Source organism: Oncorhynchus mykiss, chromosome 21 (assembly GCF_057628025.1).
Source record: "Oncorhynchus mykiss isolate SJ-2025 chromosome 21, ASM5762802v1, whole genome shotgun sequence".
Lineage (NCBI taxonomy): Eukaryota > Metazoa > Chordata > Actinopteri > Salmoniformes > Salmonidae > Oncorhynchus > Oncorhynchus mykiss.
The window spans coordinates 18,546,205-18,560,044 of NC_143042.1; the positions used below are offsets into that span (position 1 = coordinate 18,546,205).

The window sequence follows — 13,840 nt, forward strand, 5'->3', positions numbered from 1 at the left end:
GGGCAGAACGGCAGATTTTTACCTTGCCAGCTCGGTTATTGGCCCAACGCTCTAATCACTAGGCTACCCGATACACCCGAGATAATATACTGTACACTGTATAGTAGTATCTATTAATTACAAAATATAATACACAGTAATTGGACATAATGGAGAGTTGCTTACTTTTAGTATCTCTTGGTGATTCTCTGATGCGTAGAGTCTGCCGTCCCGGACAATGTCCTCTATCAGCTGCTGGTAGTCCTCTACAAAACAAGAGACAGGATGAAAAACATCGTTACAGCATTCAGCTGGCTGCCGCCTGCCGCCTTTTCACTCAAAGTGTACTAATATTCCACCATCAAACACACCGTGTCACGCTGTACATTATAGTTGACTGAATAAGGCATGTGTGAATGTTAGGGAGTCTGAGCAGCTTAGAAGTGTAGAGGCTACAGCAGACTGACCATCATAGGTGACATAAGGGACTTGGAAGCCCTTGCCGCTGTTGCCCTCATTGGACTTGAATTGGATCCAGAGCTTGCGTGAGCGGGAGGTGAAGGCGATTGGTCGCTCGTACGTCTGACACGTCTCATAGGTGGTGATGGAGGTGGGCAGGGCTAAGGGAAGAAGAGGAAGGGGCTAAATGTAATTGGCAGACAGATGGACCAACCAAGAGTTTGGAATCAGCTGAAATAATATTAAAATAAATATTAAATATTAAAATAAAATATTAAAATAGCACGATAGACTAACTACAATAATGTAACAATCGAATTGGCTGGCTAGCTGAGGAAATTAAATATCGCGCTGTCTGATTGGCTGGCACAGTAACGATGACTTCCTGGTTGTGCGTACCACTCTTCCTCATGACGAGCACGTCTCCACACTCGTCTTCGATGGGGAGGAAGATCTCAGGCACCACGATGAGGATGCGTCTCTTGTGAGGGGGGTTGATGGTCCAGATACAGTCTACATTGGAGGGGTAGTCCCCGGGGTAGTTAGGAGACTCAATAAAGCCTGTAAAGTCCCCCAGCTCACCGCCACACACCTGGTCTGAGACAGTGAGAAGAGACTTGGATGAGTCAGGAAGCACTGGAGACCATGGCTTTGAATTGAACTAATTTAGCAGCAAGGAACACGTTTATATTTTAGAGCAGTGGTTCCCAAACTGTGGGGTGAGGTCCAGATCAAGCCCATGTCAGCTACTGTTTTTATATTTAGGTTTTTTAGTCCATAGATATTGTTGTAATTTTTTTTGTCACTCAAATATCACATGAATACACATTAGACATGGCAAAATGTATAGGATTGCAGGAAATAAGCTTTAAACCTATAAGAGAGGTGTGAACAGTTTGTCATGAACAGTGCCTGTGCCCATAGAAATAGACGTGGCACGTGCGCGGGATGTTCCCAAATGCTGGAAGGAAGACCCTGAGTGAAAAAGTTTGGGAATTCCTGGAGAGTACACAGAGGAAACTGAAATGTTTTAGCAGGTGTCACACCAAGACAACTTGTCATTTGTGGGCTATGGTCTAACGAGATGTCACGCTTAAATCAGTCCTCTAACCATGTGCAACAGTAAAATAATTCACTGCCCTAATGAACTAATGTGAGACTGGCCTTACTCTTGCAGTGAGAGACGTTGGTGGCTCCGTCAAAGTCGGTGGTGGTGTTGCCAGGGCAGGTGATGCAGTAGTTCTGTCCAAACTCTGACTGGTAGGTACCGGCTGGGCAGCGGATACAGCGGTGGTTACTGGAGTTGTAGTGGTGTCCAGGAGCACAGTGGACTACGGAGAGAAACACACACAGACACAAACATGAGAGTAATACACACACACACATTCTCTCTCTCTCTCTCTCTCTCTCTGTTACCTTTGGCCTCACAGTCCCTGAAGGCGACAGAGCCCTCGTACTTGGTCATGAGGCCACCTCCACAGGAGAAGCAGAGTACACGGCCAGGCTCCGGCTGGAAGGAGCCCAGGGGACAGGGGTTACAGGGACGGAACCCATCTGACGAATACTGACCAGCCGGACACTGGCCTGGGAGAGGTGGAGAGAGGAAGAGGTTTAACAAGTCTCTATAATGTACATTTCTTCAACTGACCTATAACGTTGGAAGTAGAACTCCAATGTCTAATGAGATGGAGTCAGTTCCGGAGTACCTCTGGTGAGGTTTTGAAATCCCTTCTGAATCAAAAGACAACGCCCAACGTGGGGCTCGAACCCACGACGCTGAGATTAAGAGTCTCATGCACTACCGACTGAGCTAGCCAGGTTGATCGAGCCATAGACTCCAGGTCTTTGCTGCTGTCTAGAGGACAACGTGGGAAATGCCTTGAAACATGCCATGGTCTCCAAAAGAACTGGAGTGTTGTTTAACAACCACAGGGTGGAGCCAAACTACAGCAAACATAAGACTAGCACACACACACACACACACACACACACACACACACACACACAAACACACACACACACACACACACCTCCGCACTGGGAGACGTTCTTGGCCCCAGCGATGCCCTGTCCCTCGGTGCTGGGGCAGGGTTCACAGGACAGCTGGCCCATTGTGTCCTGGTATGTACCAGGGGGACACACGACACACTGATCATGGTCTCCACTATAGTACGTCCCCACACCACAGCTCACTGAGACAGGGAGAGAGACGAGAGAGACATGTTTAGCATATCATGGTATGGTATATCCCACATACACCGCATCAAACTGCAGCTGTGATGTCTAGGCCAAAGTAAAGGAAACCCCAACATAAAGTGTCTTAATAGGGCGTTGGGCCGCCACGAGCCAGAACTGCTTCAATGCACCTTGTCATAGATTCTACAAGTGTCTGGAACTCTATTGGAGAGATGTGACACCGTTCTTCCATGAGAAATTCCATAATTTGGTGTTTTGTTGATGGTGGTGGAAAACGCTGTCTCAAGGCGCCGCTCCAGAATCTCTTTTAAGTGTTCAATGAAGGTGCATAAATATGGAAGAATTCAGGTATGACGTCATTCTTTTTAGCACTACCCACAGAGTTCTTAAACTACGGTGCGCAACCTGGTTCAATGTGCCTGTAAATCAGCACAATCTACTTTTTTGGTTTTTCAAATTGCCGGCGTCTTGGCATGCGGTTTACATCGTTGTCATTCTCATTAAACCATTCAGTGACCACTCATCCCCTATGGATGGGGGCATTGCCATGGTAGACAAAATTAATGGGCAATTGGGCCTGCCCAGTATTTTTATACATGACCTTAAGCATTGTTTAGGAATTGCTCAGGAACTGCACCTGCTTTCACTATACTTTGTATCCCTAATTTACTCAAGTGTTTTTCTTTATTTTGGCAGTTACCTGTATTTGGAATAGTAAGCTACAACAACTCCATATCCCAGGATGCCTTGCACAGGATGCTCACCACACTTGCCGTCCCGTAAGACCTGTCCGGTGCTGCATTGCTCAACGTGCAGTGCAGGTTTCTGGGCCACCTCGTACTCGGTACCAGAGAACTGGATATAGAACTGCTGCTTGTTGATGGACTTCCTCAGGGTCCGCATGGCACTCTGTAACCTCTGCTTCATACGCTCCCTCACACACTCCACGTTACACGAGTCTGGGGCGTGGATACACACAGTCAGTACACACACACACACACACACACACACACACACACACACACACACACACACACACACACACACACAAATGCACAGAGTCCACGTTACACAAGGCTGGGGAGTGGAATACACACAGTCAGTACACACAGACACACACACACAGACACACACACACAAATGCACAGAGTCCACGTTACACAAGGCTGGGGAGTGGAATACACACAGTCAGTACACACACACACACACACACACACACACAGAGTCCACGTTACACAAGGCTGGGGAGTGGAATACACACAGTCAGTACACACACACACACACACACACACACACACACACACACACACACACACACACAGAGTCCACGTTACACAAGGCTGGGGAGAGGAAAATACAAGCACACACACTCCATATAACAGAAAACTCACATTACTCACACCCATACACCAACAGGTTACATGAGTCTAACATGTGGCATATATTCAACACACACACACTGACCTGAGGTTGCACAGTCACACTGACCTGAGGCTTCCTTCATCTCCATCTCAAACTCAGCTGTGATGTGGGAAACCTCTTTGGAAGGGGACTTGCGTCCACGCCGCCGCTTCTTGGACGAGTCACACTTCAGATTGACAAAGGTCACCTGGCAGTCGTCAGTACACGGGAGCGGACCCCCTGAGAAGAAGAGGGGGAGGATGATGAGGAAGAAGGTAAGGAGAGAAAGTTGATAGGATGCTGTCGTGCATGGTTTAGTATTGATTGTTTCGTAGTTCTGTCAGGTGTAAGGGCACAGCTCAGGACACATCTAACTGTCGTTTATATTACAGCTACAGTATCTTGCATCGTGTAAACCTTCTTAGTCTTAGTTCAGTCTGTATTACCTGATGCTGTACACTCTAAGTTAGGAGTAGCCTGTGTTATACAGTACAGTTTGTACAGTCATTTAGGAGTAGCAGGATTTACCTTGCAGAACCGGCTTGGACGTCTCTCTGTGTTTTTCCTTGTTTCTGGGTCTCAGGTGACACTTGGCATCTTTGACCTTGAAGCGAGCCTTCTGCTTGATGGGCGGGGGTAACGTATCTTCATTTACATAAAGGAGAAAGATACAAATATACACTAATGGATGACCTTTTGACATCCTACGAATAACAACATAATTAGGGACAGGAGTTTTATCCTGATCACCTGACCTGACCAACTCCGGGCCCTTAATGATGGTCCACTTCACATGGCACATGATCACACACTTTAGAGAGCATCTCCAGGCCACCTTTATTGGTGTTCCCTGGTTGAGGTGAAGTTTAGGTCAGAGAGGAACTAACGCAGCCAAAATGCTCCATCACGCTCTGCCTGTCTCTCTGGCAATGAAGGCAAAACCAAAAACCCACATCGTCCCGGTGATCAGCAGTCCAGCCGACACCAGGGAGGAGGTAGACGGAATGTGTGTGTTTGTGTCTGTTTTGTCGGTCATGTAGAGTGGGTGGTCGGGATGGCTGTCCTTTTAACGAGGTGCTGGAGACAAGCAAGGGTCAGAATGTGTGTGTGTGTGTGTGTGTGTGTGTGGTTATGGGTACGCTGAGTGGAGAGGAAGATTGAGAGCGGAGCCAGGTAAACACACAGCACAGTGAGAAGTTCTGTCCATTAACCATTAAAACCATACACACCAGGACAACACTGGCTTCCAGTTTGCTGCTGTGGAGCAGAGGCGCTGAATGGACTGAGCTGTTTGTCATTCGGGACGCAACATAGAAGCTGTCTTCATCATCATCGTTAACCGTCGTCATCATCTGCCACTTCCGTTATCAGAGCGTGAAATGGTAGAGCGTGATGGGAGCGTGGCTGAACCGTAAGCGAACCATATGTCTGGGGGAGCTGTGAGATTCTTAGGGGACGGTCCAGGATTGGCACGCTGAGGTGAGCTGTATTTCATATCACTTAACACTCACACCCCCAGCCAGATGGTGAGTCTTTCTATCTCTCCATCTCTATCTCTCTCTCACACACACTCTCTATCTCCCTCTCTACCCCTCTCTCTCGTTCTCTCTCTCTCTCTCTCTCTCTCTCTCAGTGCATTCCTCTGGCCGTGCGAGGGCCCTCTCCCTGTCCAAAATCTACAGAGTGCTGAAGGAAATATAGGAGTGACGATATGGCGAGCACCAAAGGCAGGGGAGTGAAGATTCCGATGGAGGGAATGAAGAAATTGAGGAATTTAAACCCACCGGCAACGGGAGAAGTGAAACGATGACAACTGCATCGACGTCAAAAGGTCATGACCTGATCTCACTGTATGTGTGTGATTTAACTAGAAGTGGTATGGTTAAATATCTTGATATTGAACAAAAGCATGACATCTCTGACTACATGTCCCATAATGCATTGCATACCTGCACAGGTGAGCAGGGCGGTGGTGGCGTTCCTCTTATGCGGTGCCTTCCCAGGTTGCACCGGCACACCACAGCTTAGTGTGTAGCTGTTCTCAGAGTCTGGCGGGACACACACAAGTACATGTCAGTTACAACCCTGTCCATCCAAGGTCGATCCATTTAGACCAGCTCTGCTTGCAGTATCCCTGTCTTCTGCCACTGGCTGACTTGTTTATGGCTATTAAACCAACAGCACTGAGGGACAGGGTGACATGGGACATGAGGAAATATGGGATTGCTGTCAAAGTGATAGAGGGGTCCGTCTGAGGAGCAGTGTGACCCAATCTCCCTACTACGCTAACCGCTGGAGGTGTGTGTGTGTGTGTGTGTGTGTGTGTGTTTCTCTTGGCTAGTTGAGGTTCTGATGGAGTGCGGAGGAGTAAAATACTTGTATTCGTTTTCTATGGCCTCACTTTCTCTAGTATTTAAGAGCTACAAGAGACTGCCATATGAAGCCTGCCATAAAAGAAAACACACTCACACACACCTCAGTCACACACACACACACACACACACACACACACACACACACACACACACACACACAAACGCACACGTGCATAAATACACATTTCCTGAGGGATGGAGAAATTATGCACCGAATGACAGATCTATGCTCACTCATGAATGTTCACACACACACATACACATGGACACACACAAACACACACACACGTCTAGTCAGAAATGAGGGATGAAGACTTCAGAGCTCATAAAGCGGGACATGACTGAAGAAGACGCAGGACTTTGCGTGCAACCACAAGAATTGAAAAGCTTTCCTTCTCCCCCACATTAAGACATTCTCCAGAAAGATAAAAAAGCTATATTTTTTCACTTTATGTTTGAGAGCTATCCATCAGTCTCACACTACAGCAGCCAAACCAAACGGAGCAAACGTCTACTCAAAACAGTCCCAACAGAAATATGGCAGGCCCGATTAAAGAATGTAATTGTTTTACAGATGTTCGTCTGTGTTAAGCACATTCGCAGAAGGACCAGGGTGCCTGCATTGACAGCAAATAGCTTTATAGTCATTTATAGGCTTAGGGGCAAAACCAGACGAAATCACTCACTGAGTGAAATACTTTTATCTGAAATGCCCCCTGATGGATCCTTTGGCCAGTGACTGAGAAAGGTAGGTAGGTAGATAGATTAGGCCTTAATCTGAGCCCTTCACCCAAGTGGGAAACTTTCAGTGGAGCTCTGCTTGAATGGAGAGCAGTGTGAGGACTGGCCTTGTCCTCTAGGGGGCAGCAGAGAGTGTGGAGCGGCTGGAGCTCAGTTAATTAACCACGGATACACAGGTATTGGTCATTGATAAGAGTCAGCTGAAGACTAGCGCACCGGACTAGACCTCACCAGACCAGTCCAGATCAGAGAAGGCAGAGGATTAATGTAGTTTAACCAGAGAAGGTAGAGGATTAATGTAGTTTAACCAGAGAAGGTAGAGGATTAATGTAGTTTAACCAGAGAAGGTAGAGGATTAATGTAGTTTAACCAGAGAAGGTAGAGGATTAATGTAGTTTAACCAGAGAAGGTAGAGGATTAATGGAGAGAAGGAGGGAGTGTAGATTGCAGATTGAGGAGAGGAGACAAGGTTAAAGTCTGGGAAGAAAGAGTGAAGGTTTGGTCTGAGTAAAACAGTTCCTCCATGCTGTAAGGTGTGTGTGTGTGTTGGGGTGTGTAGGACTGAGCCACGTACCTGCGAGGAAGAGTGCGTTGGACGGACAGGAGAGCGAGCACACCTCCACCCCTCCTCTCTTGTCACAGCTGAGCTGGGCACGCGGCGCTGGCTTCCCGTCGGGCAAACACTTCACCGCCTCTGAGGAACATAGAGGGTCACATCACCGTGACAACCACCGACCCGTCACAGCACAAAAAAAATGACACACGCACGCACGCACCCACCCACACACACACACACACACACACACACACACACACACACATACACACACACACACACACACACACACACACACACACACACACACACACACACACACACACACACACTCTCCTATGTCTATAGAAGACACACACACACACACACAGTAGATGTTTAGGTGCTTACCGGTGCAGTCCTTCTTGTTCCAGTGGAGTTTCTGACCGGGCGGACACAGACACTCATAGCCTCCCTGTGTGTTCACACAGCTGTGTTCACAGCTCCCGTTGTTAATGCTGCACTCATCTATGTCTGAGACACAACCAAAAAAGAATACAGTCAGAGGGTGTGTGTGTGTGTGTGTGCACATGTACGTGGTTGAGTATCATCAAAGTTCAGAGGGACATCATCAGACATGATGTCCCGGACCTACTGTTTTCGACTCTCTCTCTACCGCACCTGCTGTCTCTAACTCTGAATGATCGGCTATGAAAAGCCAACAGACATTTACTCCTGAGGGGTCGACCTGTTGCACCCTCTACAACCACTGTGTTTATTATTTGTGAACGCTTGAACATCTGTGAACGTTTGAACATCTTGGCCATGTTCTGTTTTAATCTCCACCCTGCACAGCCAGAAGAGGACCAGCCACCCCTCAGAGCCTGGTTCCTCTCTAGGTTTCTTCCTAGGTTCCTGCCTTTCTAAGGAGTTTTTCCTAGCCACCGTGCTTCTACATCTGCATTGCTTGCTGTTTGGGGTTTTAGGCTTTGCTGATGGGTTTGCTGATGTAAAAAGGGCTACATAAATACATTTGATTGATTGATTGGTCAGACAGAGCCTGTGCTACGAGTCAGTGTGTGATGTCATCAGTGTGAGACAGACAGCTCATTTCCTCTCCGTGCTCTATATCTGACTGACTGGTATGTGTAGACTGCTAACGGAACACCCTTAAGACAGTGGCCTGTTTAGTCTACCGCTGAAGAACATGGCTGTCAGTCCGACAGGGCCAGATCAAGCCTACTGCCTCCGCACGACATGTGTGTGACAGGTACAACACACACACACATGCACACACAGGCAGGGACGCAGGTGCGGAGGGCTATTCAGGGGAACTGAGGTATGAGTGTGCTTTCGGCACACACAATAAAAAACACTCTCCCTCTCTTCCTATTTCTCTCTCTCCTCTTCACTCGCTGTCTTTCTTACTCTCTCGTTCCCCTTGTCTGTCTCTCAGGGCTTCTTACTTTGTGTCAGTCAATTCCTTTCTATCTGTCCCTCTCCATAGCTACCTGTCTGTCTAACTATTTCTAAGTGTGTGTGTGTGTGTGTGTGTTTGCATGCAATCCCATGCATGCCTGTGTCCTACTCACCTCCACAGTGTGTGAGGCCGTACAGAGTGTATCCTTCCTGACAGACACAGTCGAAGCTGCCAGGGTAGTTGACGCAGGTGTGGTCGCAGGTCCTCTCAAAGGAACACTCGTCAATATCTGAGAGGAGAAACACAGATCGTGTGTAATACTACTACACACGGGGGCTGTCCAGAATGACACTATTCCCAATATAGTGCACTACTTTTGACTACAGCCCCATGGCACTCTATTCCCTATAGAGTGCACCACATTGGACTAGGCTTCTAGGGTATAGGGTGCCATTTCAGATGCTGTCATGAACGGGACCATAGTGAGTCACTCTGACCATGCCGTCACCAAGGACTTATGGACAGTATAGCCAGTGTCTATATGAAACATGCTAAAGATAGGACAGAGTTATCCATGTTCTCAGTACAGAGCATCCTGACCAGTTACATCACCGCCTGGTATGGCAACTGCTCGGCATCTGACCGTAAGGCGCTACAGAGGGTAGTGCGTACGGCCCAGTACATCACTGGGGCCAAGCTTCCTGCCATCCAGGACCTATATACTAGGCGTTGTCAGAGGAAGGTCCAAAAGATTGTCAAAGACTCCAGTCACCAAAGTCATAGACTGTTCTCTCTGCTACTGCACGGCAAGCGGTACCGGAGCACCAAGTCTAGGACCAAAAGGCTCCTTAACAGCTTCTACTCCCAAGCCTGCTGAACAACTAAAATAATGAAATGGCCAGCTGGACTATTTACATTGATCCCCCTTGTTCTTACACCGCTGCTTCTCACTGTTTATTATCCTTGCATAGTCACTTTACAAATGACCTCGACTAATCTGTACCTCCACACATTGACACTGTTCCGGTACCCTCTGTGTTTAGCCACCACATTGACTCAGTACTGGGACCCCCTGTATATAGCCTCCACATTGACTCTGTACTGGTACCCTCTGTATATAGACTCCACGTTGACTCAGTACTGGTACCCTCTGTATATAGACTCCACATTGACTCAGTACTGGTACCCTCTGTATATAGACTCCACGTTGACTCAGTACTGGTACTCTCTGTATATAGACTCCACATTGAATCAGTACTGGTACCCCCTGTATATAGCCTCCACGTTGACTCAGTACTGGTACCCCCTGTATATAGCCTCCACGTTGACTCAGTACTGGTACCCCCTGTATATAGCATCCACATTGACTCTGTACTGGTACCCCCTGTAAATAGCCTCCACATTGACTCAGTACTGGTACCCCCTGTATATAGCCTCCACGTTGACTCAGTACTGGTACCCCCTGTATATAGCCTCCACGTTGACTCAGTACTGGTACCCCCTGTATATAGCCTCCACGTTGACTCAGTACTGGTACCCCCTGTATATAGCCTCCACATTGACTCAGTACTGGTACCCCCTGTATATAGCCTCCACGTTGACAGGGTACTGGTACCCCCTGTATATAGCCTCCACATTGACTCAGTACTGGTACCCCCTGTATATAGCCTCCACGTTGACTCAGTACTGGTACCCCCTGTATATAGCCTCCACATTGACTCAGTACTGGTACCCCCCGTATATAGCCACCACGTTGACTCAGTACCGGTACCCCCTGTATATAGCCTCCACATTGACTCAGTACTGGTACCCCCTGTATATAGCCTCCACATTGACTCAGTACTGGTACCCCCTGTATATAGCCTCCACGTTGACTCAGTACTGGTACCCCCTGTATATAGCCTCCACATTGACTCAGTACTGGTACCCCCTGTATATAGCCTCCACATTGACTCAGTACTGGTACCCCCTGTATATAGCCTCCACGTTGACTCAGTACTGGTACCCCCTGTATATAGCCTTCACATTGACTCAGTACTGGTACCCCCTGTAAATAGCCTCCACGTTGACTCAGTACTGGTACCCCCTGTATATAGCCTCCACGTTGACTCAGTACTGGTACCCCCTGTATATAGCCACCACATTGACTCAGTACTGGTACCCCCTGTATATAGCCTCCATGGTTAACTCAGTACTGGTACCCCCTGTAAATAGCCTCCACGTTGACTCAGTACTGGTACCCCCTGTATATAGCCTCCACGTTGACTCAGTACTGGTACCCCCTGTATATAGCCTCCACGTTGACTCAGTACTGGTACCCCCTGTATATAGCCTCCACATTGACTCAGTACTTGTACCCCCTGTATATAGCCTCCACATTGACTCAGTACTGGTACCCCCTGTATATAGCCTCCACGTTGACTCAGTACTGGTACCCCCTGTATATAGCCTTCACATTGACTCAGTACTGGTACCCCCTGTAAATAGCCTCCACGTTGACTCAGTACTGGTACCCCCTGTATATAGCCTCCACGTTGACTCAGTACTGGTACCCCCTGTATATAGCCACCACATTGACTCAGTACTGGTACCCCCTGTATATAGCCTCCATGGTTAACTCAGTACTGGTACCCCCTGTAAATAGCCTCCACGTTGACTCAGTACTGGTACCCCCTGTATATAGCCTCCACGTTGACTCAGTACTGGTACCCCCTGTATATAGCCTCCACGTTGACTCAGTACTGGTACCCCCTGTATATAGCCTCCACGTTGACTCAGTACTGGTACCCCCTGTATATAGCCTTCACATTGACTCAGTACTGGTACCCCCTGTATATAGCCTCCACGTTGACTCAGTACTGGTACCCCCTGTATATAGCCTCCACGTTGACTCAGTACTGGTACCCCCTGTATATAGCCACCACATTGACTCAGTACGGGTACCCCCTGTATATAGCCTCCACGTTGACTCAGTACTGGTACCCCCTGTATATAGCCTCCACGTTGACTCAGTACTGGTACCCCCTGTATATAGCCTCCACATTGACTCAGTACTGGTACCCTCTGTATATAGCCTCCACGTTGACTCAGTACTGGTACACCCTGTATATAGCCACCACATTGACTATGTACTGGTACCCTCTGTATATAGACTCCACATTGACTTAGTACTGGTACCCCCTGTATATAGCCTTCACATTGACTCAGTACTGGTACCCCCTGTATATAGCCTTCACATTGACTCAGTACTGGTACCCTCTGTATATAGCCTCCACGTTGACTCAGTACTGGTACACCCTGTATATAGCCACCACATTGACTATGTACTGGTACCCTCTGTATATAGACTCCACATTGACTTAGTACTGGTACCCCCTGTATATAGCCTTCACATTGACTCAGTACTGGTACCCCCTGTATATAGCCTTCACATTGACTCAGTACTGGTACCCCCTGTATATAGCCTTCACATTGACTCAGTACTGGTACCCCCCGTATATAGCCACCACGTTGACTCAGTACTGGTACCCCCTGTATATAGCCTCCACATTGACTATGTACCGGTACCCCCTGTATATAGCCTTCACATTGACTCAGTACTGGTACCCCCTGTATATAGCCACCACGTTGACTCAGTACTGGTACCCCCTGTATATAGCCTCCACGTTGACTCAGTACTGGTACCCCCTGTATATAGCCTCCACATTGACTCAGTACTGGTACCCCCCGTATATAGCCACCACGTTGACTCAGTACCGGTACCCCCTGTATATAGCCTCCACATTGACTCAGTACTGGTACCCCCTGTATATAGCCTTCACATTGACTCAGTACTGGTACCCCCTGTATATAGCCACCACGTTGACTCAGTACTGGTACCCCCTGTATATAGCCTCCACATTGACTCAGTACTGGTACCCCCTGTATATAGCCTCCACATTGACTCAGTACTGGTACCCTCTGTATATAGCCTCCACGTTGACTCAGTACTGGTACCCCCTGTATATAGCCACCACATTGACTATGTACTGGTACCCTCTGTATATAGACTCCACATTGACTTAGTACTGGTACCCCCTGTATATAGCCTTCACATTGACTCAGTACTGGTACCCCCTGTATATAGCCTTCACATTGACTCAGTACTGGTACCCCCCGTATATAGCCACCACGTTGACTCAGTACTGGTACCCCCTGTATATAGCCTCCACATTGACTATGTACCGGTACCCCCTGTATATAGCCTTCACATTGACTCAGTACTGGTACCCCCTGTATATAGCCACCACGTTGACTCAGTACTGGTACCCCCTGTATATAGCCTCCACGTTGACTCAGTACTGGTACCCCCTGTATATAGCCTCCACATTGACTCAGTACTGGTACCCCCTGTAAATAGCCTCCACGTTGACTCAGTACTGGTACCCCCCGTATATAGCCACCACATTGACTCAGTACTGGTACCCCCTGTATATAGCCTCCACGTTGACTCAGTACTGGTACCCCCTGTATATAGCCTCCACATTGACTCAGTACTGGTACCCCCCGTATATAGCCACCACGTTGACTCAGTACCGGTACCCCCTGTATATAGCCTCCACATTGACTCAGTACTGGTACCCCCTGTATATAGCCTCCACATTGACTCAGTACTGGTACCCCCTGTATATAGACTCCACATTGACTCAGTACTGGTACCCCCTGTATATAGCCTCCACATTGACTCAGTACTGG

General features: G+C 48.1%; 1 protein-coding gene across 13 annotated transcripts in view; it reads right to left on the reverse strand.

Moving 5' to 3' along the window:
• LOC110500179 (signal peptide, CUB and EGF-like domain-containing protein 1) overlaps nt 1-13,840 on the reverse strand; it is a 133,191-nt gene that overhangs the window by 3,320 nt on the left and 116,031 nt on the right. For 8 of the 13 annotated variants that reach the window (XM_090215043.1, XM_036957536.2, XM_036957533.2 and 5 more), the window contains 13 exons: nt 9,279-9,395; nt 8,098-8,220; nt 7,726-7,845; nt 5,985-6,083; nt 4,564-4,680; nt 4,099-4,275; nt 3,399-3,593; nt 2,469-2,630; nt 1,855-2,022; nt 1,608-1,769; nt 838-1,035; nt 447-599; nt 166-245 (listed from right to left, as the gene is read on the reverse strand). In XM_090215043.1, the coding sequence (XP_090071169.1) occupies nt 166-245; nt 447-599; nt 838-1,035; nt 1,608-1,769; nt 1,855-2,022; nt 2,469-2,630; nt 3,399-3,593; nt 4,099-4,275; nt 4,564-4,680; nt 5,985-6,083; nt 7,726-7,845; nt 8,098-8,220; nt 9,279-9,395 (1,871 nt within the window). The remainder of the gene's footprint in view (nt 1-165; nt 246-446; nt 600-837; nt 1,036-1,607; nt 1,770-1,854; nt 2,023-2,468; nt 2,631-3,398; nt 3,594-4,098; nt 4,276-4,563; nt 4,681-5,984; nt 6,084-7,725; nt 7,846-8,097; nt 8,221-9,278; nt 9,396-13,840) is intronic. The other 5 variants (XM_090215044.1, XM_036957537.2, XM_036957534.2 and 2 more) reach the window with 1 other exon arrangement.